This window comes from Leptosomus discolor, chromosome 16 (genome assembly GCF_034619465.1).
Source record: "Leptosomus discolor isolate bLepDis1 chromosome 16, bLepDis1.hap2, whole genome shotgun sequence".
Classification (NCBI taxonomy): Eukaryota; Metazoa; Chordata; class Aves; order Leptosomiformes; family Leptosomidae; genus Leptosomus; species Leptosomus discolor.
Genome location: NC_141406.1, coordinates 8176260 through 8204221, shown reverse-complemented (window position 1 = coordinate 8204221; position 27962 = coordinate 8176260). Strand labels below are relative to the sequence as shown.

The following is a 27962-nucleotide window of genomic DNA, read 5'->3' as shown; positions in this document are numbered from 1 at the left end:
TACCATGGACTCCTCATCTGTCCAGCAAGATGTTCACTTGGAGAACAGAAGCAGTAGTAGGGCCCTTAGCAGCTCTGAAGAACTTCTGGATTGTGAAGTCAAGTCAGATTTGCCAGTTACAACAGATGAAATTAATAGTAAGTTACTCCATATGCACCGAATCGTTTCCTAGTCTTACCCAGGCTTTTCTGTTTTGCTTTTCAGGTGATGCTGAAGGACTTTTTTCCTTGAGGTAATGAATTGCTTGTACAACAGCTTTAAGCAAGTTTGGTGAAGGCTATGTCTCAGTGTATGGCAATACTATATTTTGTTTTAAAACTTACTTTTTCAAAACAAAACCAAACTATTGACAAGTACTATTGGCTCTCAGTGCTGCTCAGGGTGTTACTCTGTCTTCTGGTAGTGTTTCCAGGAGTATATACCTGAAATTCACTAGAAATAAGTGTTCTGAAATGATTGTTGTGGAGTAAGCTCATGAGCTCATGGAGTACTTTATTCTGGCAAAAGAAATTTTTCTAATAATTTAAATCAATGAAGCAAAAATCAAAATGCACTCAAAAAGTCCCCCTAAACGTCCATTTATGGAGGAGAGATGCTGGCATGTACTTCCCAAATTATATCAAAATAGCTTTTATATGTAGACAAGCTCTATAATAAAGTAATTGTGCAGCTGTTTACAAGAAACTTATGAGAGCACTGATCTGAGTAGATTATAGGATCAAACTTAGGTTGAAAGGGATCTCTGTGGGTCATCTAGTCCAACCTCATGTGCAGAGCAGACCTAGCTTTAAAGCTAGATCAGGTTGCTCAGGGCCTTGTCCTGTTGAATTCTGAAAATCTCCAGAGAGGGAGGTTCAACAGCCTCTCTACCCATTCCGGTATTTAACTGCTTTCATTGTGAAAATCTTTTAATTGTATTGAATTAAAATCTCCATGTTTCCACTACAGGTATCTAAGGATATGTTGGTATGTATATGATGGTAGATGGGTGGAGGAGATGTACGTATGTTGCAATGTGTAGATACACAAAAGTACAGAGATTCCTTGCATGAAAGGAGGTGATCATGTGATGAAGTTGCTAGCCTTCCGCCCTCCTCTCCTACTGCAGATTTGTCATCTTGTCACAGGCGAGAAAGTGGAGGCCTGAGACTTTATTTGCATTTCTTACACTGCCCGTTAGCAGACTGGCAGAGTGTAGTGACATGATGATTCATTCATCTTTTATGAAGTTGCAGATCACATGTTCCTGTCTTCTCCTTTGTTGGACACTGTCCAAACAGTTGAATTGTGGCTTACAAATAGGTAGTATGTCTTTCTGCTGTTTTCAATCTTGCATCTTCTTCACTGTTCTAAAAAGCCTGCAGTTGTATTGACACTACTGCAATTAAATTAGTTTAAGGCAGCGTTTAGATTCTGAGTGTTTCATGGCCTCAGGAAGTTGCCAGGAAACCATTCCTCCAGAATTTTGCTCCAGCATCTCTTTTATGCGTGCATACCACTCGCGGTTGTGAAGATGAAAACGTGAATAAAGTATAAACCTGATGCCGTAATAGCTGCAGTTTCTGAAAGATGGGCAGAAACAGTATTTCTGAAAGTGGGAGGTACCTTCTTATTTCTGGCTTTTGATGGCTATTCTTAGCACTGACATCTATTTTAAATTTGGGTTTGACAGTCTTTTAGTTTTAAAATGCCTTAAATTCTAACTTTGATTAGCCATTAAAAAGGCAGTCCTATACTCTGTCCTCCTTTGCATCCTTGTTGCACCCATCCCTTCCATCATGCCTGCAACTGTTTTTGTGACTACGTGGTGAACTAAATCAGAGAACTGATTCAGGCTAAAATGGCCTGAAAATGCTTTCTGTGTGACAAATAAGATACTCGAAAGTGTTTTAATTCAAACCTTAGTCAGCTGATGGGTTTTGGCAACCTAAGGCTGAAAACTTTTTATTTTAACCCACATTCAGTTTCCTCTGAGCTGGTTTGCTGTACAAATGTCTGTGCTGGCTTAAGAGAGGATGCACCACAGAGGTGGGAACAAATGGTTAGGGGTGGAAATTTATCCTCGTTTAATTACTCTCAAGTGAGATTTGACTGCGCTTAAAAGGAAACCTTTTGCTTTCTTCAATATCAAAAGGCGAAACTATTACAAAGTCCTACCTTCCTACTTTTTCCCATATGGCTTATTTAATTTCAGGATGCACTTTAATTTTCTACACATACATGAATGATAATCGCTTTATTTTTGAATTGTTTTGCTTTCAGAAGTTTGTAGTGATTCATTACATGGGTGGAAAAGTTTAATAGCAATATGTAAATGGGCTGGTCTAAATCAATAATTAAAGTTTTATTGAATCGTTGTAGTCAACTTCCTGGCTACAGAATATTTCTGCATGTGCACCTTAGATCCTCTGAAAGTGTTTCTGTTTCTCAGTTCTCATTTGTTTTTTTCTTTCCATATCTTCTTTGAGCAGATGAAAATCCAAACTGCTTATTGAAGTCAGTAGCTCTGAAAGGACGAAAAAGTAGAGAGGAAACTTGATTTTTCCAGTTGCAAATACTTTGTGATCATAAATGTTAAATATTTTCAAACATCTTTATGAAAAAATAATTAAATCTTCCATATTGTTCCAATGAGTTCCAGTTATTCTAGTGATCCATGGTGTGGGAATGAACAGAAAGGCAGTGGCTATTTCAGTACCCTGCTCATTTGAGATCTATAATAATGCATTTAAAGTTAGATACAGTTTTGTTGCAACAGCAATTTCATAAATGTAAGTAGTCCCCAGCTGAGTGAAGTAGAAATGTATGAGAAACCCAAAATATAAACCTGTGAAGCTTTGAACTGGTTTTGAAGATGCATTTTTCATGATGGAAAAGAAAAATCCAATATTAGTAAGTGGGGATAAAATTAATATTAAAGTGGTTCTTGAATTGCCTTTTAATTGGTAGATTTATTGGTTTTATACATGTGAGCTTCGCTACTGTACTTCTGATAAATATGTCCCATTTGAAAAAACGTAAACTTGTTTTAACATTGAGACACTGCTTGGAGGCTGGAATTTGGGATGGTGGATGCTTTCTCCCCTGTGCCCAGCAGCATACCAGATAGCTGAGTCATTCAGCACAGACCCACAGTTTCTGAATCTTATTTGTAGTAGGTTGCCACTCAGCGTGACACAGATCACGTTACTTACACTAGGTGTTTCGTGCTTCTAAACCTAACAAGATTTAAAAACCCGTGGGAGGTTTTGAAGATATTTTATGATCGCTTTTGAGGTCCCGTGTGAAGGCAATGTAGTAAAGCAAATGAAAAATACTCATTCTGGTTTTTTTAAATGAAGTCCTCTATAAAATATCTCCTGCTGGTTGCTGTCATTAGGAATTTCCATATTCTTACAGTCAATAGTGGTAGCATTGTATTTGGGTGGAGGTGTGAAGATAAATGTGTGGCTTAAACTGTAGCTCAGTGAAACTTTCTTTTCCAGCTACCAGTATGAATGTCAACGAAGTGCCAAATGAAGAGGGAAGTCTGGAGATAGACAGCAAAGTGGACGTCTGCCAGAATGGGCCAGAGTCGCTCTTCCCTGACTCTTCTGTATCTTTTGACCCCACCAGCAGAGCTCAGGGTCAAGAGTCGTCCCCAGGTGTGACTGGTTTCCATGACAGCCTAAGGAAGTCTCAGGGAACTAGTGCTGAGGGCATAGTTCTTAGAAAAGAAGCTTTGCAGTCACTCAAACTAAGTCTTCCCATGCAAGAAACTGAATTGTGTAAGCATCTGTTTATGGTGGCGCCCCTGCTTTCTCTTGCTGCATAAAGCTTTTTACTCTGAGCCTGGCTCTAGAATCCTATAACATAATTTAAGCTTGGACTAAACTTTTTGCAGTTTTTGCAATAAGCTTTTACTTTGAACTACAATTAATTTTCTTTCTGTAAACCACCCTCTGCTGCAGCTAAGGCACGTGCCTTACCGTTTAAAAATCATTCTCATGCTGGAGGGGAATTTATGCTTTCTGGGGCTGAAGCTATTCTCATCTTCTTCATTATTAGGATAACAGGTGACAAAAAAAAAGAACAGTGGAACCAGGAGATTTTAAGCTAAGTAATAAAGAGGGGAAGAGAAGAGCATTAAAGGGGAGAGAATGGGGAAGCCTTTCTGTTAAGGTTTCTAATGCTGCAGGAGTTTTCTGAAATAATATTTTCTAAAAGCCTTACTATGGGAAAGATTGAATGTGAGTTAAAAAGAAAGAAAATGCGTCTTTCTCTGACCTGTAGGGAATGAGGCCACCACTTAGGTCTTGTTTAGTTTTATATTTTTAGTACTGTCAGAAGTGCAGGACAGGTGAGATTAATTGACAGCAATAGTTTTGTTCTTGCTGGATCATCTCTTGTCATACATACATGGAGGAACTACAGCGTTTGCAAACTGAGCAATGGAAACACACAAGCTTTATCAATGCTTACACAAGGTTGTATTAGAAGAGGGTATTCTGAGGTGCATGCCAATAGGCTTTTCTTGCGTTCCTTGCTTAAGCATGAAGCATGTTGCTGGTGGTAGGAGGGGCTTTTTCCTTTTGCATCAGATGTGCCTGTGTTGAAGTTTTCTGTTTGACTGTAAAGTTGCCTTTCACTTCCAGGCTCAGTAGAGTCTTCACTCCCATTGGAGAAAGAAGAGCAAATAAGACTTCAAGCAAGAAGACGGCTAGAAGAACAGCTCAAACAATACAGAGTGAAGAGACATCAGGAAAGAGTGAGTACCACACAACAGATCTAGATTCAGTGTGTTGTTGAGAAGCTTGAAAACTTTATCCTTTCTGTGCTCTAAATTACCATTTTCTCTGCTTTAAACATTCAGTAATTTTCTCAAATGTGGGAAAGCATTTTTTTCTTCTGGACATGCAAGATTTGGTTCTCTGTTACCTCATCGGTAACATACCATTTTGCACTACTTAAAATAGAGAGGAAAAAAAAACAAACCCGAAACTTAAGTAACCTAAATGTTACATTTTTCCTATATTTTTCAGTTAGCTTTTGGGCTCTACCTTGATCATTTTCACCATGCGCATACTGAGCCTTGATAGGGTTGATTGCTAGTTTAATTCACCTTGTTTATTAAATCGTGCATATATTTAAATATTAATGTAAAACTGTAGAGCTTTACATATTAAGTTGTACAGCAAAATAAGTGTTTGATGCTAGTTCAAATGTAACATTCTGGAATTTATCGTTGGCTCTTTGCTTCTTTCAGTCGAATCAGTCTACATCCAAAAACCGGCCCTCCAGCACCCTAGATCCTGAGCTGATGTTAAATCCAGAAATCTTGCCAAGAGCTAGCACTGTAGCAATGACAAAAGAATATTCCTTTTTGCGGACCAGTGTCCCCAGGGGCCCAAAACTGGGTAGCTTGGGACTTCCAGCATCATCAAAAGAGAGAAGAAGTTCAAAATCTAAGCCCAGTAAGATCCGGTCCTTGGCTGACTACAAAACTGAAGATTCAGGCTCTGGAAATGCTACTGGGAATTTTGTAGCTGCTGATTTATCTGGTGGGACTCTGAAGCAAAGCAGAAGTGGTCCAACATCAGTTGTTTCTGAGATTAGTCTGTCCTCTGACACAGATGATCGAATAGAGACTTCTTCCTTGGCAGGAGATAGCATTTCAGAGATTGATGGGAGTGAAGTGGGAATGAGGCTGGATGGAAATGAGAGTGACAGCTCTACCTACAGCAGTGTGTCAGGAAAAGGGCTGTATAACAGCTTACAGAATGCAGAAGGCAAACAGGGTATTCTGTATACAATAAACGGCCAGAAGATACATCCTGATGCAATGGGGCAATTTCCTTCAATCAGTGAGGTGCTACAGGCTGCAGCAGTGGAGCATCAAGCCCAAGGGCAAGAAGTTAATGGGGAAGTACGGAGTAGGAGAGACAGTATTTCTAGCAGGTAAGAAAGATGACTGTACAGCAAGGCCAATATTAGGCATTATACTTTCTTGGAACAGGCAGCCTATTACTCTTACCTTTTCTAACTTTGAATCCAGTTTTAACTTAAATTCATTATGATCAAATCTGTTGTTGACTTACAAATTCTAAAAGAAACTGAAAGGTCACTTTACTTGAGTGCCTATTTACTGAGAGTATCTTTAGAGAAAGATATCTTTGCCACTTACAGTCTGTTTTAAATGTACTGCTAGCAATTGCTTCTGTCTGTGTTTACTTGTGAAGCAGGCATTTGTTCACTGAATCGCTGATGGGACATTGATCTTTTAAGTCTGAAAGACTTAACTGACTCAGTGATGTTTATTATCATCCTTGTCCTGATCTACGCATGTACCTTTCAGACCTCAAATAGTTATGAAATGCCGAAAGTCTTGTCCTAGATACTCTTATCCTCTTCAGCCCTTTAGAATGAGATCTGCTTAGTCTCACAAGCTTGTGTGTATATGGTAGGTATTAAACTGTGATTCAGCAAGCAAGTGGATGACTGGTGAAGCAGTTAACAATGTAGTTGTGTTTTTTATCAGTTGTCTGCAGGTGCATGTTTTATGCATGCTAATTTTGAAATTGTCTTTTTTGTTGTTGTTGTTCAATAAAGTGCAATGCTCTGAGATGTTAAGGTAAAATCAGTTGTTGACAATTATTCCAGCTTAGACTTAATTCTAACAGTAATGAGAGAGAGAAGATCTTTTTCTCTAGCCTCCTTGGCTGCATATCAGGCAAGGTGCATAAGAAATCCTTTATATCAAATACCTGTTCTTCCTTCTTTTGCAGCAGCTGTTGGTACTTCTTAGGCACTTTCACGTTAAAGCAGACAATTGCGGACAATATTTGTGGAGGTTTTGTGCTCCCATTACATCCATTCATCTGCTTATAATGGGACATGCAGATACAGAATATAGTGAAGTCAGCTGTTGCAATTCTATAAAGTTACAAATATATGGGTGCCACACTAGATTCTAGTTGCTGCAAATATAGGAAACTAATGTATAAAGCCTTCATGTGAATATAATTACTTTATCTCTTTGGATGGTGACAAAGGTTGTTTCACTGTGTTCCGGATCCATCACAAAGCCAGAAAAAAATGTCCTAAATTCTAGGTCACACATTGGAGTCTGAGTACTTCTTAATTTCAGCTTCACTTTTCTTTGGCTAGATGAGTGTTGTGTTCTAACCCTTTAACTCTGTATGTGCTGTCTCTGTCTCCAGTGTTTCTATGGAAAGCTCTATCGCAGGAACTCATGACGAAATGTTGCAGGTTCTGAAGGAGAAGATGAGACTTGAAGGACAATTAGAAGCACTCTCACTAGAAGCTAATCAGGTAGAAAATGAATTTGATTTTCTGTATTTAGCAAATTATATTAATATGTTAATTAATTTTCAAGAGCCGCCTCCTCATTACTTGTGGGAATTGTGTTTTGTAAAAACACTGTTGAATAAGGCACTTTGCAAGGATGCTGTGGTGGGTTGACCCTGGCTGGATGCCAGGTGCCTACCAGAGCTACTCTATCACTCTATCCTCAGCTGGACAGGGGAGAGAAAAAATATAACAAAAGGCTCGTGGGTTGAGATAAGGACAGGGAGGTCACTTGCCAATTACAGTCACAGGCAAAACAGACTCAACTTGGGGAGATTAGTTTAATTTATTACCAATCAAATCAGAGTAGGATAATGAGAAATAAAACCAAATCACTTTTCCCCCACCCCTCCCTTCTTCCCAGGCTCGACTTTGCTCCTGGTTTTTCTCTGCCTCCTCCCCCCAGCAGCACAGGGGGATGGGGAATTTGGGTTGTGGTCAGTTGTTCACATGTTGTTTCTGCTGCTCCTTCATTCTCAGGGGGAGGACTCCTGACACTCTTTGCCTGCTCCAGCATGGGGTCCCTCCCATGAGGGACAGTACTCTACAAACTTCTCCAATATGAGTCCCTCCCATGGGCTGCAGTTCTTCACAAACTGCTCTAGCATGGGTCCCTCACAGGGGGTGCAGTCCTTCAGGAACAGACTGCTCCAGTGTGTGTCCCCCATGAGGTCGCAAGTCCTGCCAGCAAACCTGCTCCAGCATTGGCTTTTTTCTTCATGGAGTCATGGGTCCTGCCAGGAGACTGCTTCAGCACAGGCCTCCCACAGGGTTGCGGCCTCCTTAGGGCACCCACCTGCTCCAGTGTGGGGTCCTCCATGGGCTGCAGGTGGATATCTGCTCCACCATTAACTTCCATGGGCTGCAGGAGGACAGCCTGCCTCACCATGGACTTCACCATGGGCTGCAGGGGGATCTCTGCTCCAGTGCCTGGAGCATCTTCTCTCCCTCCTCCTTCACCAGCCTTGGTGTCTACGGGGCTGTTTCTCTCACATATTCTCACTACTCTGTCTGGCTGCAGTTGCTGTGGGTTTTTTTTCCCCGTTCTTAAATATGTTATCATAGACGCAGTACCACTATTGCTGATGGGCTTGGCCTTGGGCAGTGGCGGGTCCATCTTGGAGCCGGCTGGCATTGGCTCTGTTGGACATAGGGGAAGCTTCTAGCAGCTTCTGACAGAAGCCACCCCTGTAGTCCCCCCGCTACCAAAATCTTACCAGGCAAACCCAGTACAGAGGCTTAAGAGGATAAATACGTAGTGAATAAAGTTTTCAAAAGTTTCTTTTTTTTTTTGAAGTAATATTATGAGAAATGATAAATCCAGAGTAATGCTAGCAATGTCTACATAGCTGTATTTTATCTTTGTCTTGATTGATGGTGTAACACATACAATAGAAATCATTCTTCCTTAAAGTGTGGAAACATGTGTCTTATTAAAAATCCTGACATGGTTACTGACATATAATATAGTGCTATATATATACGTGTAATGCTATACGTCTTGTCTGTGATTTCCTCTGTATTTTCTTTGACTATTTGAAATACCTGCTAGGTGAGAAGTCACTTTAAAAAAGAATTTTTTACAAGCAAGTGGTCTTTGCCTTAGCATCTTCTAGGATGCTGGGCATCTTCTTTAATCAGCCATTAATGTGTTTTCTCATAAGACTTCTGTATTTTGATTTTTCTGGACACATTCAGGCTCTCAAAGAGAAGACTGAGCTACAAGCCCAGCTTGCAGCTTTGAACATGAAGCTTCAGGCACAGATGGAGCACAGCCAAAACAGCCAGCAGAAGCAGGAATCTCTGAGCTCAGAAGTGGCCACGTTAAAGCAGTCTTGCTGGGATCTGGAACGAGCAATGGCTGACCTGCAAAATACCTTGGAAGCAAAGAATGCTAGTTTGGCTTCTTCAAATAATGATTTGCAGTTAGCAGAGGAGCAGTACCAAAGACTCCTGATGAAGGTTGAAGATATGCAAAAAAATGTTCTCACCAGAGACAGCACAGGTGGGATGATGTAAATGTCAGTCTTTAAAATTTGTTATTCCATAGATCATTTTATTTCAACGTAATTCTGAAGTTCAGGAAGAAGAAGGAATTTTAATTTGTGTTTCATTGATGTCATATGAATAAAATGGTCTGAGTTTTAAGATGATTGGTTTTTATTTCGTGTCACAGTAGTGCCACAATTTGCAAGCTGCCTCTGCCCACTTGGAGAGGGAGGCATAAGTAACTGTTTCACAGTGGACTAATGGGTTTTTAAAAAAACTGCACAAATATTGGTTTGTAGCAATGACTCTACATGCCAGATACCTTCTTCCTGATTTTTAATTAGTTCATATTTTCTGCCTTTAAGGAACTATTAATGCTTAAAGAAGTGATTAATTTATTTTAATTTTATTCTGCATATGTCTTGATACTTTGTATTCTAGCATTTCTCCTCACTTTTGCAGGAAAAGCCAATCTTTATGTAATTAGGCATATACGTTTTTGTTCAAAAAGAAAGAAAAAAGAAAAAAAAGAAAAATCTATGAATGTAGCAATAATGCTTGAAAGTGTGTGCATAAAAATAGAACAATGGAGTGTGCTAGTCCAAGTTCTTTATTTTTCTTTTTCTAGTTCATGATCTGCGACAGCAATTGGCTTCCTTACAGAACCAGCTTCAGAAGGTGCAGCTGGAACGGACCACACTGACCAATAAGCTAAAGGCATCTGAAACAGAAATCACATCACTCCAGAATGTGCGGCAGTGGTACCAGCAGCAGCTTGTACTAGCACAGGAGGCACGTGTCAGGCTGCAGAGTGAGATGGCCAATATACAGGTATTATGATTTACTTGCATATGGCAGGACTGAGAATCTGTTCTTTTTAATGTTAGTTTTAGCCAGAGGACGTTGTTTATGAGCTCAGACAAGGGAGCTGGTCTCATTTGTGTATTCTTCAGGTGGAGAGCAGCGGGTCTGGTGTTTTGTTTTTCATTGTGAAGGGTTAGTTCAGGTTAATGCTGAGACATAAATTTAACCAAAGCCCCTGCTTTCTGTGGATGAAGTTCTGCAGTGCCATGAAGGTAGCAGCTAAGTCACAAATAGATTCAACGTGATTTTTTTTTTTTTTTCCTGAAACTCTTAAATCTGTTGGCCAAATTTTGACTGTTTGTATGTGAATTTTTTTTTTCCCCCTTCCTTTAGGCTGGGCAAATGACTCAAGCGGGTATGTTGGAACATCTCAAACTAGAGAATGTGGCACTGTCTCAGCAGCTGACTGAAACTCAGCACAGATCCATAAAAGAAAAGGAACGTATTGCAGCACAGCTGCAAAATATTGAGGTATGGTTGTAGGTGGTCTTCATGAATTACGTTCTGCCTAGGTTGTGTATTTAGGTTTTGCAAACTCGAGGCTATTCTGGCAAAGTAACATTGAATTGTTATGAGTTGATTCAATTTTGCGTGACATCATGAACAGTAAGAGGGAGCAAGGCTATGTGATTCCCATTCCAAGGTGATACTTGCATTTTCAGCTCTGGTATTTGTTTTTAATTGAATTTTAAAGGTGGATGTAAATGTTCTGCTTTGCCCTTTCATGAGCTTTTTCAAGGGAAAACTTAATTGGAAGTTAAACTAAGTAAAGTACTTCTTAAGTGTGTGAAATTGCTTGCTACTCAGATTTGTCCTTCTTGCTGTCCAGTAAGAAAAGGGGTAAAATCTGAAGTACAGTATGCTCACTTTCAAAGCATATAGAACCTTAATTGAATTTCAGTGAAATTCCTACTTCTGAGCCTCAAAGGGCCGTAAAGCAGCAGGTCAGTCAATGTTACTAATAGTGGTTGCATAAATGATAGGAATTGCTGTTTCACAGAGTAGCTACAGCATCCAGGGAATCTCTTTTGTTTCAGAACTTTTCCAAACAACTTAATTTTAATAAAGATTCTTTTTCTTTACGTCTTGTTTAATCAATTTAGAAAGGGCAGGGTGTTATTTAAGAGGAGTTCTGATTCTCACAAGTATACAAGACATTCACTGTATTCTAAAGTGTCTTAAGTATATGAATGGGTGGCTTCAGTAAAGACACACAGGTGTGTAAGGCAGACATTAGAAATATTTTTGTTTATGTCTCTTCTCTAGAAATTTTCTTGATAATTCACCTTTCCCCCCACCTATTGAAATTGTAAAAGTTGATTCCTTGCTTTCTCTGTACAGGCTGACATGTTAGATCAAGAAGCTGCCTTCATGCAGATCCAGGAGGCTAAAACCATGGTGGAAGAAGACTTGCAGAGAAAACTAGAGGAGTTTGAGGATGAGAAGGAACAGCTTCAGAAAATGGCTGATTCTGCAGCAACATTGGAGCAAGACTTGGAACAGGTAGACTGTTATTAGGTAACTTCCCAAGGATTTCAAGGGAAAATCTTATTTGGCTGAAAAGGCAATAGTAAATAGATCCTGAGCTCTAAGTTTTTTCTTTTTAAAACCTGAAAGATTGCTGCAAAAAAAGGAAGTCAATATTAAAGTCCCAGGTGAAAAGATTCCCTCTTTTTCAACCATCTCAGTAACAGTACTTGTTTGAAATTTCAATACTACTGTCTTGTAGATGTTGGGGTTGTTTTTTTTTATAGTGAATTCAGTATGTGATTATTCTAAGTGTAGACAAGAAGCATAAATCCATGTTCAAAGTTGGTAGGCAGTCAGGATATCATTACATACACTTACAGTGTAATAAATCTGTACTTTGCTACAGAATCTTGCTTTGATCTTGTGTAACTTCACAAAGGCAGCATGTCAAGGTCTGGAATCAGATGAAGTATGTGATAGCTCAGTATTATATTCCATGTAATTATATGGCATTATCATTAATAACACAGAATTTACCCAGTATATCTACTGTGGACAAAATTTTCAAATAAAAATTTAGAATACTGTGAATCTTACTATTTTAGGTTTGTCATTCTTGTCATTGCTTAGCCTATAAGATTACGGGTGCTGCAGAAGGCAATCACTGCAATTAATAGAGCAAACAAAAGTAGTCACCTAGGAAAGTTAAAAAGTATTTTCACCTTTTGCTGTTTTCTCCTAGAAGCTGAAGTATTAGTTAAAGTATTTTGATTGAGGTGTGCTTGCAAAGATAACATTCATTTTGTATGAATTTAATCTTAAAATACTTCTTCCCAGGTCAAGCTGACTTTGCATCAACGAGATCTGCAGCTTGAGTCTTTACAGCAAGAACACCTAGACCTAATGAAGCAATTCACTCTGACCCAAGAGATGTTGCACACCAAAGAGCAGTCCCTAGATGACCTTCAGACACAGTATGATGAACTGAAGGCCAGATTAGAAGAATTCCAAAGTGACGCTACTTCTAAAGATGACATGATCCAGTATTTGCAGAATGAGAAGATTGTCTTGGAAGTAGCTCTGCAGGCAGCAAAAGCAAGCAAAGAGCAACTTGACGAAGGAGCAATGCGCCTTGGAGAAGACACAGAAGTAGCATCAGAAATCTTGGAACATCTGAGGCAAGAAATGGCAGTCAAGTCGAGCCAGGTAATGAATCGTTAAAAGTATCTTCTTTAAAACAGCTGTTGCAGGCAAGTATTGCCACAGGCACATGACAGAGCCAATTGCATGAGAGGAGAGATTGGTACACATGAGTTTGTATATGTGTGTAGTTGTGAGATTCAGCTAGTGGGAGTATTTTAATCAACTCTCTCATTTTTCCCTGTTGGTAGACTATCTGACACTTTACATCCTATTACATCATTGGTGAGCTTACAGTTTAATATCCCTTGGTATCTATATGCGTTGATGGATTTGTGTGGTATGGGATGGGAAGCTGAGGTTAATTGATCTTGTTCTGACTGTTTCCAAGAGCCACCATCTTTCTAAAGTCTACCAGTTTTAAAACACAGTAATTTTGAGTACAGATCACATTTTTGGAAGTGATTTTTTAGTGTGCTCCTTTTCTGTGGCACTGTGGGCCAGACATCTTCCTTAGGCAGTAATTTGATCATGTTTAATTGTGCCTTTTCTCTTGAAACAATAGAGCAGGGTTTGCTTTTGCATAGTGCTATATACCAACTGAGGTTTTTTTCTAGTCATTGAACTATTTTACAAGATCAAGCCTAATGCATATGCTTATTCTTTTTGTGACTGCCTTAAATTGTGGTGACTCTTCCTTTCACGCTTTAGTTTGATAGTCATGTATGATCTGTATCTTTTAGAGCATCCAAGCTCCATAGCAAGAGATTTCTTATTGAATACTGGTAGTGATGAGTTCCCAGTGATCTTTTAGAGATTTCTTTTGAAGATAGGAGTGAGACTTGATAGTATTGCCAGTAGAAGTATTGAAGAACTGTGGAAATATATTTAACGTAAAGATTGGGACTTTTTTGTCTTCCAAGAGCCAGCTGGTTTCTTCATTTGATCATGTATGTGTGAACAGATGCCATCCAAATACAACATATATATGCTAATGATGCATTCTAAAACTTCAGTGGCAGGATAAAGGGGACTTCATGCATTCCTGAGGGTTGACAAGGCTGACTATGTGGTGACTTGTGTGAATGTATTTCTGTATAAAATGCTGTGTTATCTAACAGTGCCGTTGAGATGCCTAGTCAGAAACAGGATCCTCATTAGATTAGGCAATTGGGTCAAGCATAGCAAAAGATAATGTCACTGCTTGACATAATGTAGAATATGACATTTGGCATGTAAAGCAACACGTTTGCTTTTTTTTTTTTTTTTTAATCTGGCAGATAGAAAATCTGCAACAAGAAAATGCCAGCCTTAAAAAACAGGTTCAAAAAGTGAAGGAACAGTTCCTGCAGCAGAAGGTAAGCAAAACCAGGCTATTTCAAGGAAGTAAAACCAAGGAATATATGGGGTTTTTTTACAGTGAAGACATGTACTTCTGAGGGCTTTGTGAGGACACTAGAGTCAATTTTCTATATCAAAGAACTTTGACATAATTACACAGTTTCTGTGTTTCGTACAGTTGAATTTTTATCCGTACTTGATGTAAAAGCAGATCCGACAACTAATTCACGCTTTCATTGGAGATTGCCAAATGATCCACCATATAAAATCTCTCTCTGGTTTCCCAATACTAAGTTTGCAAAAGCACTCATGAAAAGCTTCAAGTGTAATTTTCCTGCAGCTTTAAAAAGCAATAGTTGCTTCAGTAATTAAATGGAAAATAAGTGCTTTATGGCAAATTTTATTTTGAATTTACACAGTTTTTAAATATTAATTTGAAATTGATATGCCATTAGTGTTGCACATATGTGTCTTATAGGGTGTCTAGGGTGGCACCATTAATTTGCTGCTTGATTGCTTATTAACCTAATGCCAAAGGTTGTTTTAGCTTGTTAGGCTTAAGTTTGGGAAGACTGTTTCAGCTGTCAGTCTCAGTTAAGCCCCTCTTGTCATGACGAAAGTTATAAGTGTATGCATGAGATGGTTAAATTTTTTTACAATTAGTTTAGCTTGGAAAAAGGCATGTAATTAGTGCTGTTCCATAAAGAATGTGAAGAGTATCCCTTACTGCTATTAACACTCTTATTCAGAGGTTTTTATGAACTGCTGTTACATTCTGATATTTGATACCTGAGCTTTCATAAAAGCCTTTGAACCAGAGTAAATATGTTACAGAAGATGATGCACCCCTCCAAACTAAAATGATGTCAGTAAATACTTTATAGTAAATTACTCTAAAGTTTAAAAAGCTGTAACAGAGGTGACACTGTCCTCTTGAAACTCTTGTGTCCAAGGTAATGGTGGAAGCTTATCGAAGAGATGCAAGTTCTAAGGACCAGCTGATTAGTGAACTGAAAGCTACAAAGAAGCGGCTGGACTCAGAAGTGAAAGAGTTAAAACGAGACCTACTAAAAATTCAAGTTGAAAAACAGTCACTTGAATCGGAACATTCGAAACTACAGAAGGAAGTATCTCAGGTTCAGCAGCAGATGGTGGAAATAGAGAATCATCTTCAGTCAGTGCAGAAAGAACGAGATGATATGGAAACACGCCTACAGGTATGGAAGGTGTTAAGCTTTGGACTTTGAGAATGTCACATCCAGGATACATTGCTATTTCTATTAACTTTGGAAATAAACAGTATGACCACCTGCAAGTTAAGGTTCTTGGTTAAATATTTAATATTGCCTATACATTTGAGCATATACCTGCCAAAATTCTGTAAGTACATGATCAATACAGTACTTACTAACATCTCATGCAAGTAGGTGGGAAGGAGCACGCTACAGGAGTGGTAGAGGTGTGATGTGGAAGCAGATTCCTTCGTCCCAAAGTGAACTCCATCTGAGAGCAAAGACCAAACTAGAATTCTGTTCATACATGTTATGGTGGTGGCCACAGAGGGAAGAATTAAAGAAGGAATAAAGAGGAAAGAGAAAGGAGGCAGAGAACCTTGGAACAGTTTCTGTTTAGAGGTGGAAATAATTTTGAAATTTCATGCTTATTCTTTTAGAATCCGACATACAGCAAACATGCTTTTGTTCTTACTCTCACTGGTACTTTTTTCCTTCCTATTAAGTCTTTGCAGTTTGATAAGGAACAAATGACATCTCTTGCTGAGGCAAATCAGGCATTAAAACAACAAGTAGAACACATGCAAGAAGAAGCAAAAAAGTAAGTGTTCTTTTAGCACAGACAAAAGAACTACAGCATTTGTTTTTCATATTCACCTTTTTAGCAATCGTTCTTTTCCTGTTCCCTAGTCTTTCCTTTGGGAAATTTAAATAGTCAGAGAGTCATAGAGTCATATCCATGGCAAAGTGTTGTTTGCATGCTACACAGGAGTTGCAGCTTCTCCTCTGATTCACTTATGCTTTTAATCAACAGTATCTGCCATACAACATACATATTGGAGTTAATCCTGATTGCCATTCACTGAATTTTGTCCTTGACTAGCTAGAATGTTGGCATTAATGAGAACTATATTTATTTTCCATTGGAGTTCACAGGGTTTTTATGATACTGTCATATCTACCACAGATCTCAGATTAGACTGGATTCTTACTCTAAAGTCTGTGTTATTTTTAGGAAGTACTATATATTCCTTCATATTGGAGTTTTAATAATTCTGACAAAGACCTCTTAATTACAGTAAGTATTTTCTTAGAATGTTATCAGGAGTCTCCAAGGTATTGTCTTACAAAGGGCTAAATTGTACCTTACCAACCTGATGGCTTTCTCTGATGAGACAGGTGACTCTGGGACAAGGGGAGAGAACTGGATGTTGGTTTTTGTTGGGCCATGTGAAATACTAATCTTTCAGTACTGTTTTCAGGCAGTTTTTGTTTTTACCTGATGTTTTGTTTTTCCTTTCACTCCAGGGCCATTACTGAGCAGAAACAGAAAATGAAGCGTCTAGGGTCAGATCTGACGAGTGCTCAGAAAGAGATGAAAGTAAAACACAAAGCCTATGAGAATGCAGTTGGCATCCTTAGTCGTCGGCTACAGGAATCCCTCGCTGCAAAGGAATCTGCCGAAGCAGAGTTGAGCAAGCTAAAATCTCAGATCACTGATGGTGGAAACAACCAGATTGCTCAAGTATGCAGATGTCTTTAACATTGTTAGTACAAAGACAGAGATAACTTGTTATTAAATACAAGTCTTGAAATATTATTTTACACTGAAGTGTTGAAAACATTTGGAACATAAAGCTAGAGAAGAACATGGGATCAGTGTTCTGAGCACAGAGAATTTCCTTAACTATGTTTGAGAGAGGGGGTTTGGCAGGCTTTGGTTTTGTTGGTGTGTTTTTTCTTTTTTGTTTTTTGGTTTTTTGAATTATATCTTTTGGGTTAGCACTTGTAATCTGAGCTCAGGCACTCAGCATCTGAAGATTTTTCCAAAGTTCTAAATCTTACTGCTTTTTTCTCATTGACAGTTAAAAGTTCTTCTCATATATGTTGTGCCTGTGATAAGAAAATTAATTTACTGGGTGAAGCAACAATTCCTTGGACCAATGGAGCAAGATATCAAATATGCTAACAGCAGTAGCTGGATGCAAGGGTGGAAAGCTCTGAGCAAGACCTTTACATTAAGCACTAGCACCTCATTTAATATTTTTTTAGAGAAGTAGGGCTTTTTAATAAAATCAAAATTACTCCTGTAAATGGGTGATACATTAATCATGCTTGTGATCCCTTTGTCTTTAGGAAAGGATTCAAGCTCTGGAGACAGAATTGCAAGCTGTTAGCAGTAGTAAGTTGATGCTGGAAAAAGAGTTGCAAGAAGTGATTTCACTTACCAGCCAGGAGCTTGAAGAATACAGAGAGAAAGTGCTGGAGCTTGAGGATGAGGTGATTGCTTGAATTTTCATGGTAGATGGGAAGGTGACAGTAAAACGTGCCTGAGAGGCAGGGAGAAATTTTAGTACCATAACTTTATTCCAACAGTGGCAGAAATCGGAATCTTAGGTAGGAAACATCGTGTCAGTGACACTTGCTAATTTTGCTGCCCTGTGCTGGTTCTTTGTGGTTTCATGAATCATTGTTGTATAGGGGAAAAGAAGATGAGAGAGAAAAGTAGTTACTGTATTAGATACGAGCCGTGTCTGGTCATGAGACAGTGAGGATGCATGGATCATTATCTTCTGAAACTATTTGGAGTCATGGATGCTCAGTGATTTTTGAGGGCAGGGTGGTAGTGTTCAGTTGTAGAGTTGCACAAATACAGATATCAAATACTTTTGATCTGCACCTGAACGGTACTCCTGGGATTCTGCTTTCTAGCAAGCATTTTAGTCTTCCAAAAGGAAAAAAATACCTAACTGAACTTACTTTGAAGTGTTCATTTAAAAAAGAAAAAAGCAAAGGGGAAAAAAAAAAGAAATCCCACTCGGGGAAAGCAAACTTGTTTAATGAGTTTAGTTCACAAGTTTTTTGTGGTAGTAATCTGGAGTTGTTTGGTTTTGTTTGTTTGATTTGGTTTTTTTCTTTGGCTATAGCTTCAGGAATCTAGAGGCTTCAGGAGGAAGATAAAACGTTTAGAAGACATAAATAAGAAGTTGGCCCTTGAACTGGAGCATGAACGTGGAAAACTTACAGGTCTCAGTCAGTCCAATGCCGCTTTGCGGGAGCACAACAATATCCTTGAAACCGCATTAGCAAAAAGAGAGGCAGACTTGGTACAACTGAATCTACAGGTATTCGACCTTTTGCTATAGTATCTTCAGAAAGGAGTTAGCTCATATTTCTGATAACAGGATGTAGCCACCTCCACTCACCTGACACAAAGTTGGTGCATTTTCTCCAGATCTGAGTCTCCTGTGTGTTGTATAACAGCAGTAATATAGGGGGCTAAACAAGGGATCAGAAATGAGACTTTGCACTAAAAACCAAATCACACGAAAATATTTGCAGTAGTGAAAGGGTAGTTCACTTAAATTAGTTGAAACATACAGACTGTGTTACATACAGATCCATTGAGATGAACAATTTTTATGCCAATAGTAATATATTCGTGGGGTAGAAGCAAATGGGGATACAGACAATGAGCTACCATTTAACCATAGGTACTTTTAATGTTGAGGGAAGAGTTACCACTGAACAGCAGAGAGAGGTTTTGCAATCCCTGCGTTGGCTTGTGTTTGTATTTCCTCTACTGGCATTTCTGGTCTTCCAGTGAGCCTGCAGAAAACGTGCATTTGTTTTCCAACATGATATAGGTTCAGGCAGTCCTAAAACGGAAAGAGGAAGAGGATCAGCAAATGCAACAACTTATTCAAGCTTTACAGGCTTCCTTAGAGAAAGAAAAGTCAAAAGTTAAAGAACTTAAGAAGCAGGTAATGGCACATCTTTTGTTTTATTTACTTAAAAGGTGATTTAAATGCGAAGTATTTAAAAAGTAGCTTGAAACAAAATCTACGCTTTATAACATACTGCTTCCTGCAGGGTCTCTGTCACAATGGCCAGTGGCTGAAAGATCAATTGTCTTTTCTGTTGTCCTGTGTTAAGCGTACTCATTGACTACCAAGAAAGTTCCATTGTAATGCATCCTGAAGTGATGATACTTCATCCAGAAATTCACAATGAAGAAGCAGTGTGGCAAATGTGCTTCTTCCATTATATGTAGTTATTAACCACCATTAGCATTAATAAGGATAACAACACTAATAAGTTTTTCTAGAGAAAAAGTGAACTGTTAACAGCTGCACAACTTCCTTCTTGATTTGTTTTGTACCCTTTAGTCTAGCTCCCTTTGATTCACCTACAGTGATAAAACAGAGAAAAATTTCATCTTTTTTTTTTTTTTTTTTTTTTTGTAGGAAGCAGCAGCCAAAGTGGATGCAGCACATAACCGCCGTCACTACAAAGCTGCTGTGCTCGAGCTCAGTGAAATCAAGAAAGAGCTACATGCCAAAGAACTGCTTGTCCAAGCCCTTCAGGTTGAAGTGGACAAACTGCAGTAAGTAAATGTCCAAGTTCTTAGAGAATAGTAAATAAAACAAATCCTCTGAAAAAGCATTAGTGAATTTTTGGTTTTGCTCCTCTGGAGTGGATTATGTTGAAATGTAGCCCAGCTGAGCCTGACCGTAAGATGCATGTTTGGACTCTAGGCAAATACTTGCATTTTTCTCTCTCTTCATAATTCAGTTAGACCTGGAGTGTGCTGTATTTAGGCTTCACTGTCTGCTTTTTTTATAGTTTCAACACAGATTTCTACTATTTCATGTTACTAGTAAGGATTAACACTTCATAGATACCCTATTACTTTTTTTTCTTTCACATTCCTGAGGAACTACATAGAGGATAAGTTTGATTGTTGAATATATTCCACAATATATTAAAATTCAATTTGTTGTCTTGTATAGAAGGTATTTTCTTAAATTATAAGAAATTATCAGACCTACATGAGAATGGATATGAGGTTAACCCTATTCCTCCTAAAACAAAAGCAAAATTGATATATTTATGCATCTGTCTCGTAAAATCTTTTTGTGATTTAACTCTTGCTGTGAATATGTTGGAAAAGCCTTCAGTCAAAGCTGTAACTAACCAGGTTCCATGCGCTGTCCTGTCATGTATGGTTACATAGCTAACCCGGTGAAGTACTTGTTTTAAAGGACAGATTGAATAACTGCTGTGTCTGTTAATCCCGCTGTGCAGGGTAGAGGATGAAAAACGTTCCCAGGAGGTATCACAGTTTCAGCAAGAGCTGGCAGAAGCCAGGTCTCAGCTCCAACTTCTGCAGAAAAAGCTGGATGACAAGCTCACTGAACAGCCTGTAGTAAGCCAAGAGGTAAAACCTACAAATTTACTGTGTTTATCCTTATTTAATGATAAATTGTATGATTTCATTTGCTTTTAATTCAGGCTTTTTTTTTAAATTAAGTTTTGCTAGGTTTTCTTAGAACCAGAAAGGGTTCATGAGACATAATAATATATTTCAGATTTTGTGGTTGACTGTACCTGTAGATAATTCTAAAACTTTCCTCCCCGGTAGGTGGAAGACCTCAAGTGGGAAGTAGAACGAAAAGAAAGAGATATCGAAACACTTAGGCAGCAGTTGGATATGAGTGAACAGCGCAGCCACAAGGAGTTAGAAGGGATACAAGTTGTCTTGCAGGTATTTAATCTAGCCTGTGGAGATTCTGATGGATAACTGGTATTGCTGTAAGGGGATAATTAAAACAGTATTTTTATTGTTTAAAAGCATACTTATACTGATACTTTTCAAATAAATTTTGATTCATAAAAACTTATTCACTGCATGTTTTGCAGTGTCTTTTTTCAGTTTTACTTTGACTGTGCTGTTAGCTAGTTATTTCCTTGACCTTACACCATTAAAATAGGATACTGACTTTTTAAATCTAATTCCTGGTTTTCTGGCAGGGCAAATTGGTTTCAAATAGCAGTGCTATGTGTTACTTCTTTCTCTGGTTTCCCCTGGAAACTGGAAAAAATGATAAAAACATTAGTTGGCTGGAATTTTTATACCATTTCCCTGTACCACATTGATTCTCTTCTTTTTTTCATTTAGAATATCAAGGCTGAGTTGGAAATGGTGAGGGAAGACCTATCAGCGACTCAGAAGGATAAGTTTATGCTGCAGGCTAAAGTGACAGAACTGAAGAACAGCATGAAGTCTCTGCTGCAGCAGAACCAGCAACTGAAGTCGGACCTGAAGCTCGGCAAGATGAAGAAGGTATTTAAATAGGAAGAATACATGTTGTAGGGTAGCGGAAAATACGCTGCTAACGCTCTTAAATTAAAGCACCAGAAAAGCACTTTGCTGCAGGAAGCCTGGTGAAAACTCTGAACTGAAATGCCTGCCTGTGATACAGACTTACTGATGTTCTGATATGTAAATGATAAATACAGGAAGATTTGCAGGCAAAAGTAACTGTTCTGATCTCGACTTCCCACCTTTTACTTCAGAAATCTGTGTATTTAGCATATTATTTAAAAATTACATTTTGACTTACAATAATAATAAAGCAAAAAATGTAGCGCTTAAATAATGAATCATGGGCAAATGTGGAGTTAATATCTTCTTATAGTTAGTACCTTCTTAATGTTCATGTCTGTCCTCTCCATACTGTCTAGTTTTTCATCCTTCCACAATTTCTAAAGGTAACTATCAGTGGTTTCTTTGAGTGTTCTGATTTGCTACTAGTACACAAAAAATGCTCTTTCCCTCCCTGAAGTAATTCTCCCGCTTAGCAAGACAGAATTTCGTGTGGACGCCTCCATTTAATTCTTTTAGACATTGGTTCTGATACCTCATCCTGCAGGTTCCAGAATTTCCAAAAGCAGTTCTTCGATTGTACTTAACTGATTTTTTTTTTTTTTTTCTGAATTGTTCTCTTAACTATACTGAAAGAATGTTATTAGAATGTGAAGATCCAAGTCACTTACTTTAAATCCTTCCTGTTTAATTTTTTTAGTAGGGTGAGTTCTTGAGTAGGTCCTTCTAGATGTTGTTTGTTTACTTATGAGCATGGCTAGCAGATGACATCAGGTTAGGAGCTTTTGCTTGTGGCCAGTGAGACTTAACATGAATGTGCTTCTGATTCCTGCTGTATAGTGCAGCTACATACCAGTAGTGTGACATGAGATTCTTTCTATGTGGTGAAAATGACATGGATGGAATAACTTAACTGTATTTCCGGCTCTCCTTTTTTTCCTTTAACCAGAGGAAGGAAGTGAAAGGAGAGAATAACTCTTCAAATCCTGTGACTCCAGTCAAGATTCCTGATTGTCCAGTGCCTGCTGCCTTACTGGAAGAACTGTTGAAACCATCGACAGCTGTGAGCAAGGAGCCTTTAAAAAATCTGAACAGCTGTCTTCGGCAATTGAAGTATGACCTTTTATTTTCAACCATATTAAATAATCTTAAAAATGTTTCCAAGAAACCAGCTGCCAGCCTAAGGAAAAAAGGATTTGTAAAATGAATTCTTTTCCTCTTATTGGGACTATATTTAGGACAGTAGGATGTTCTGTCATTGTAAGTGCTTGCTTGTACAGTAATGAAATAGGGAAAGAAGCCTTTAAATTTGTACACAGCAGAACAAACCAGAAACAGCTATTTCTGGTTGTTCTTTCTGGTGGAAAAGCTGGTGGTTCTCTCTCTCCACAGCATCAGAAAGGCTGCTTGTGATAGAAGCCCAGGCAGTGTGTTAATGAGAAGTCTCTACAGAGGAAGTTCATTCTGCCAAAAATAGGTTTTCAGATCTTCCCTTACAAGGTTGCACGTGAGATTCTGAGCAGGACAGCTGCAACCTCAGGAAGATGGGGAGTTCAGGTTATTAGGAGAACTGAGCTGCTGTTACCACCTTAGTTGATGTTTGAGGAGACTGAGCCTGTGATAACGTTCTGTGATCCTATACTACTAGACTAGTTGCTTTGCTAGCTTGGTGTCTCACTAATGTCATAATGCATTTATCTAGTGATTTTTCTGTGCTGCTTTCCTCACCTCTACTTCCCATGTTGTCTTTTATACCTGCAAGAGTACCACATTCACCAGGTTGCAGTCACTAAGTGCCTTTACTGAGGAAACCGTGCTGCATCATCCCTGGCAATAAGTATGTGCAGCAAAGGAGCTGCTGCATTGTTGGCCCTTATTTTTGAATTAAGCATATTTTATTTGCTTTGCTCTTAAATTAAAGAAGGATAATTCCTAAGCTTCCTGTAGACTACTTTCTCTTGTATACAGCTATAGCTTAGTCTTGGAGTAGGTTTTCTGCTTGTAAATTTTTTTCTTTTTTTTTTTTTTTTGTTCTCAACACTTTCAAAAGGCAAGAAATGGACAGCCTTCAGCGTCAGATGGAGGAACACACCATTACAGTACATGAATCAATGTCCTCGTGGACTCAGATTGAGGGACAGCTAATGGACCTTACCTCTACCGGTCCTGCAACTGCGTCAGACCAGCAGGAGGTTCCTACTGTAGATGAAAAGAAAGAGAATTGTAGTGTTAGTGACAAGGAAGCTTTGACACTATAACCTCCTTATCAGTTGTCTTTCTTCCTATTGCTTTAAGTATGTAAACAAATCTTTATCAAAATTATTTATTTATTTCATTTTCAAAAACGGTGTTCAGAGTTGTGCTTTTGCCTATAGAAGCAAAGGTCATGGTTTGAGAAACTGGTGTGATTAAATGCAGATCATGCCATTCCACGGGTTTGTTTCAAACCTTACCATAATAATTCTGTCATGTTGGGGACTGCCAAGTGGTAAATCTAGCTGATTTTGGGGTTTAGTAAGAGATTCAGATGAAAGCTTAAAAATGAGGTCAAGATGAGCATCTGGTTCCAGGTCTGTATTTGTTCAATCTGGGTGAGGTTAAGGAACGACTGTTAATTATGTAACATCTGAATTTTGGTGGTGGGTTGTTTTTTTGTTGGTTTTGTTTTTGTTTTGTTTTTTTTTTTAATTTGGGGGGTGGTGGTGGTGTGTGATGTTTTCCCCCATCTTGGGTTGTATCCAATTCACAGGGAAAAATAAGTTCTGCTCATGTTCAGCCATTAGCAGTGGTTAAGAACTGGATATTCTGAGCATCCTCTCTCCTCCCTCCTATAATCTCTTATTCTTGAAATTCAGATTACAGATATCTGTATTTAAAGAAAAAAATTTCATTTGAAGCCATTTTTAGTTATAAAGATGGCCTCTGACCTATAGCAAGAGAAATAAGACCGTAAAGACAAGCAATGCAGACAAGAATGTATCTTTGGCAGATCTGCCTGGCTGTTTTCTGAAGTATCAGTTTTTCTCTTACAGTCGCAGGCCAGTAGGGAGCTTTGCTTCACTGCACAAACACTTGTTGCACCTTTTTAGTTCAACTTTTGAAGTAGACACCCTTGAAAAAGGTATGCGTGTAATATATATATATATATAAAAAAAAATAATAATTTTCTGATTTTGAATCTCTGTTTTAATATGCTTATGTATTTTAAGTTAAGGTTGACAAGGGGTTTTTTGTTGCTGTCATTGTTTTAATGTTACATTTAAGTTTGCTGGTTTTGGACATACTGTACAAATGGTTTAGGGAAATTAGCCCCTAAAGCCAGAGCTTTTAGAAATGTAATTGTTTTTACTTTAAAAGACAAAATTATAATGCCTATAAAATTATTCTTTTTATTAGCTTTATCTTTTTCCCCCACACTTCCTCTACTTTTTGCACCCTGTATTACAAGGTGTCCACCAAGAATGGAAAGGTTGGTACTGTGGCAGCCCCTCTGCAGAGCATGTTGACTAGATTATTACTAAAGCAGCCCACTTTAGACTCCTTCACCTTTGGTCCCGTTGCTCCATGTGGCTCATAGTGCAGCGAAAAGCCTGCCCTCTCCTCATTCTAAAATTCACTGGGGAGGTACTGCTTCACCTAATGTGCTAAGTGCTAAAGCACAGATCAAAATATATGTGACATTTTGGAAGACTTAGTGGCAACTCATATACTAGAATGTTTCTGTCTGTAAAACATAAAGGAAGCAGGTCAATTATATCCACTGTCGTTCGGTGTTTGAAAACCCCACAAACGTACAAGTAAACTAAGTGGCTGGGGAAAAAACAAAAATTCTAGTTCATGTATTTTTCCAAAGATGCTGCTTTTGGATGGGTTTGGTTGTTTGGAGGGGTGGGGAGCAGGCAATGATTGCAGTTTGCTTAGCAGTAAGGCAAAAAATGAGCAAACAAACAAAAAACCCCAAACCCACCCATATTTATCCAAAGTCTGATTTTTCATAGTTACCAATTCAAGCTCAGTCAAAGTCAAACGCTTTGCACTTGAAGTGTCTATACTGACTGATCACATGCCCCTTAGCTACTGGACATTAACTTACATTTTACTGGGATCAAAGCCAAGCGATGCCAGAAGCCAAGGTTTTGAAATTGGTGAAGGAAGAAATGCATTAGTGTGGCATTAGGTGTCCATCATACAGAACTAGCAGACAATTCAGAGAAAAGTCAAAAGCTTCACAGACTAGCTTAGGTATGTTAGTATCTGCATACTGCTGCCGTCTACTTTATAGAGTAAATGGTACTGATTATCTCGCTGCCGCACGTTCTTGAAGTTGCCTGTATATTAAGCTCAAAGAAGAAAAAAAAATGCAGTATTGTTAAAGAACAAAATTAAAACTATGTAACAAATAATATTCAGTATAAAAAAGTTATCAGATGTTCAGGATTTTAAATAAAATAACACTTGTGCAGCGTTAATGTTGCTGTTCATTATAGTAAATACATTGCCTACAGTTAAGAATCCATTCTGTTTTAATCTCTTAAGTTTGGCAACAGTTCTATGGATAAAGGTTTTATTTGGTATAAAAAAAGCCAGAATTGTTAGAAACTTTCATAGTTCTTCAGAGTGTCTGCTCTCCCTTTTTGTATCAATAATCATACTGTGTTGTTCTCAGTGGAGCGCTGTATTTCCTCACTAGCCCGTTGCAAACACATCTGAGTTACACAATCAAGTAGTGTTAGTTGCGTGTTTTGCCTTTTAAACATGAGGGAACTGTTGTGAAGTGCTCAGATTCGATTTCTGCATTGACCCACCTGTCTGTCGCTGAAAGTACCTGGACAGCAGGTATTTTCATTTTACATTCACTGTGTGTTTTTTCTATAAACAGAGGAACCATGCCATTTACTTAAGTGAAGGACAGACAGTGAGACTTGAGGGTCTTAAATCTGGTGAGGTACTAAGTCAATTAAGTTACCAAAGTCACTGGGAAGCCTTCTAGAAGCAGCATGCAGCATGTGATAAAAGCAAGGCCTTTTTGAAGCTCATCAGCTATGTTTCTTAATTATCCAGAGAAATAGTTGCTGTTTTATTAAAAAGCCTCACCCTGAGGCTGAGCATGCTCGCTCTACAAAGCTTCAGGTCTGCTGTCTAGGTGATAAAATAAACTAGTTGTAGGAATGAAAACTGCCTCCCCTCTGCTTGTCACAACACTGACAAGTACATCAGAGGAAAAGCTGAAGAATGATCTCTTAAAGATTTTTTTTTTTCCTTTTCCTTTTTTAAGCACTGCAATAGAATGTATTTTCTGTGTCTGTTTCTTCAGTGGTTGCTACCTGCTAAACCAAGTTTTGTTGATGAAGGAGAAATGTCACTGTAGTGTGAGAAAGTTTCCCAACTGATGAAAGTTAGTAAATGCTGCTGCAGCATTACTTTTTCATATGCTGTTGGGTTTTTGAGGACTCTTGAATAAGTGTCTTATTTAAAACAAACAAACAATGAAAAACCAGCAAACCCTACAATGGAAAAAAGTGTTAGTTCCTGAGTCGCTGGTGTTGCTGAACGTTGCATAATGCTCCATTCTATTGTCTTCCAGATTTCTTGGAAATATTTGTGCACTGTACTGGGATCAGCTGAGCCCCTTATCCACTCGTGCAATGGGAGGATCTGATCCCATACTGTTTATTCAGGCAATATCTGAGCTGAAACCTGTGAGAATTTCACTACTCTTCACCAATGTAAAGAGTAGAGTAATATCCAGAATTAAAGTTCTAGTGCTCATATTTTCATGGATTACTTATGCCTCTTTAGGGGAGTACAGGGAGTGGTGTGGGTGTTTTAATGTTAGCTATGACAACGTTAAAGGTACACCAGAGACAGGTAGTATCATCGATACAAATTTAACTTAAAGATGACAAATTCACTACTGGTGATGCAAAAGCCTGTGATGTATGTTTTAACTTCGCTGGGGAAGTGTTGAATAGTTGCACATAACTTGCTGTGACCAGAGCCTTTAAATATTTTCATGTGGAAGCAATTAGAGCCCAAAGTAATTACTAATGCTCATCAGCTGTCATGTGATCACTCTTGTCTCCTACCACTGTGTAACACTTCAGTCTTGGGCAGTAGGGCAGCCTAATTTCCAATACAGATGCACCGATTTCTGGGGGAGGGAAGGATGTTCTGGATATTGTAAATGAAATATTGTTATGTTTTATACATGACATTCAGTAATGTCTGCTTAGGCTGTATTTGTAAAGGTAGAAGTTAATCATTCATGTTCTTGAGTGGATAACCCAGGGGATGGAGGAGTTACACTATGTACAATTACTGTTTATGATCATACAGAGCATGTTGATTATAAAAATAATGTGCATAGGAATTCCTTTAAAAGTTTTGTGCAATAAACTATTTTTGGTAAA

At 38.4% G+C, this 27962-nt stretch overlaps 1 protein-coding gene across 1 annotated transcript; it reads left to right on the top strand.

Moving 5' to 3' along the window:
* GOLGA3 (golgin A3) lies at positions 1 to 27962 on the top strand. The gene is made up of 25 exons (XM_086474075.1): positions 1 to 137; positions 3486 to 3767; positions 4635 to 4747; positions 5246 to 5937; positions 7200 to 7311; positions 9046 to 9352; positions 9965 to 10167; positions 10534 to 10671; positions 11542 to 11703; positions 12508 to 12876; positions 14091 to 14168; positions 15105 to 15368; positions 15890 to 15984; positions 16692 to 16908; positions 17520 to 17663; positions 18311 to 18508; positions 19031 to 19147; positions 19631 to 19770; positions 20472 to 20604; positions 20809 to 20931; positions 21346 to 21510; positions 22502 to 22665; positions 23603 to 23846; positions 24585 to 24673; positions 27137 to 27962. The coding sequence occupies exons 1-23, from the start codon at positions 5 to 7 to the stop codon at positions 23808 to 23810; spliced, it is 4557 nt and encodes a 1518-aa protein (XP_086330201.1). The 5' UTR covers positions 1 to 4; the 3' UTR covers positions 23811 to 23846; positions 24585 to 24673; positions 27137 to 27962.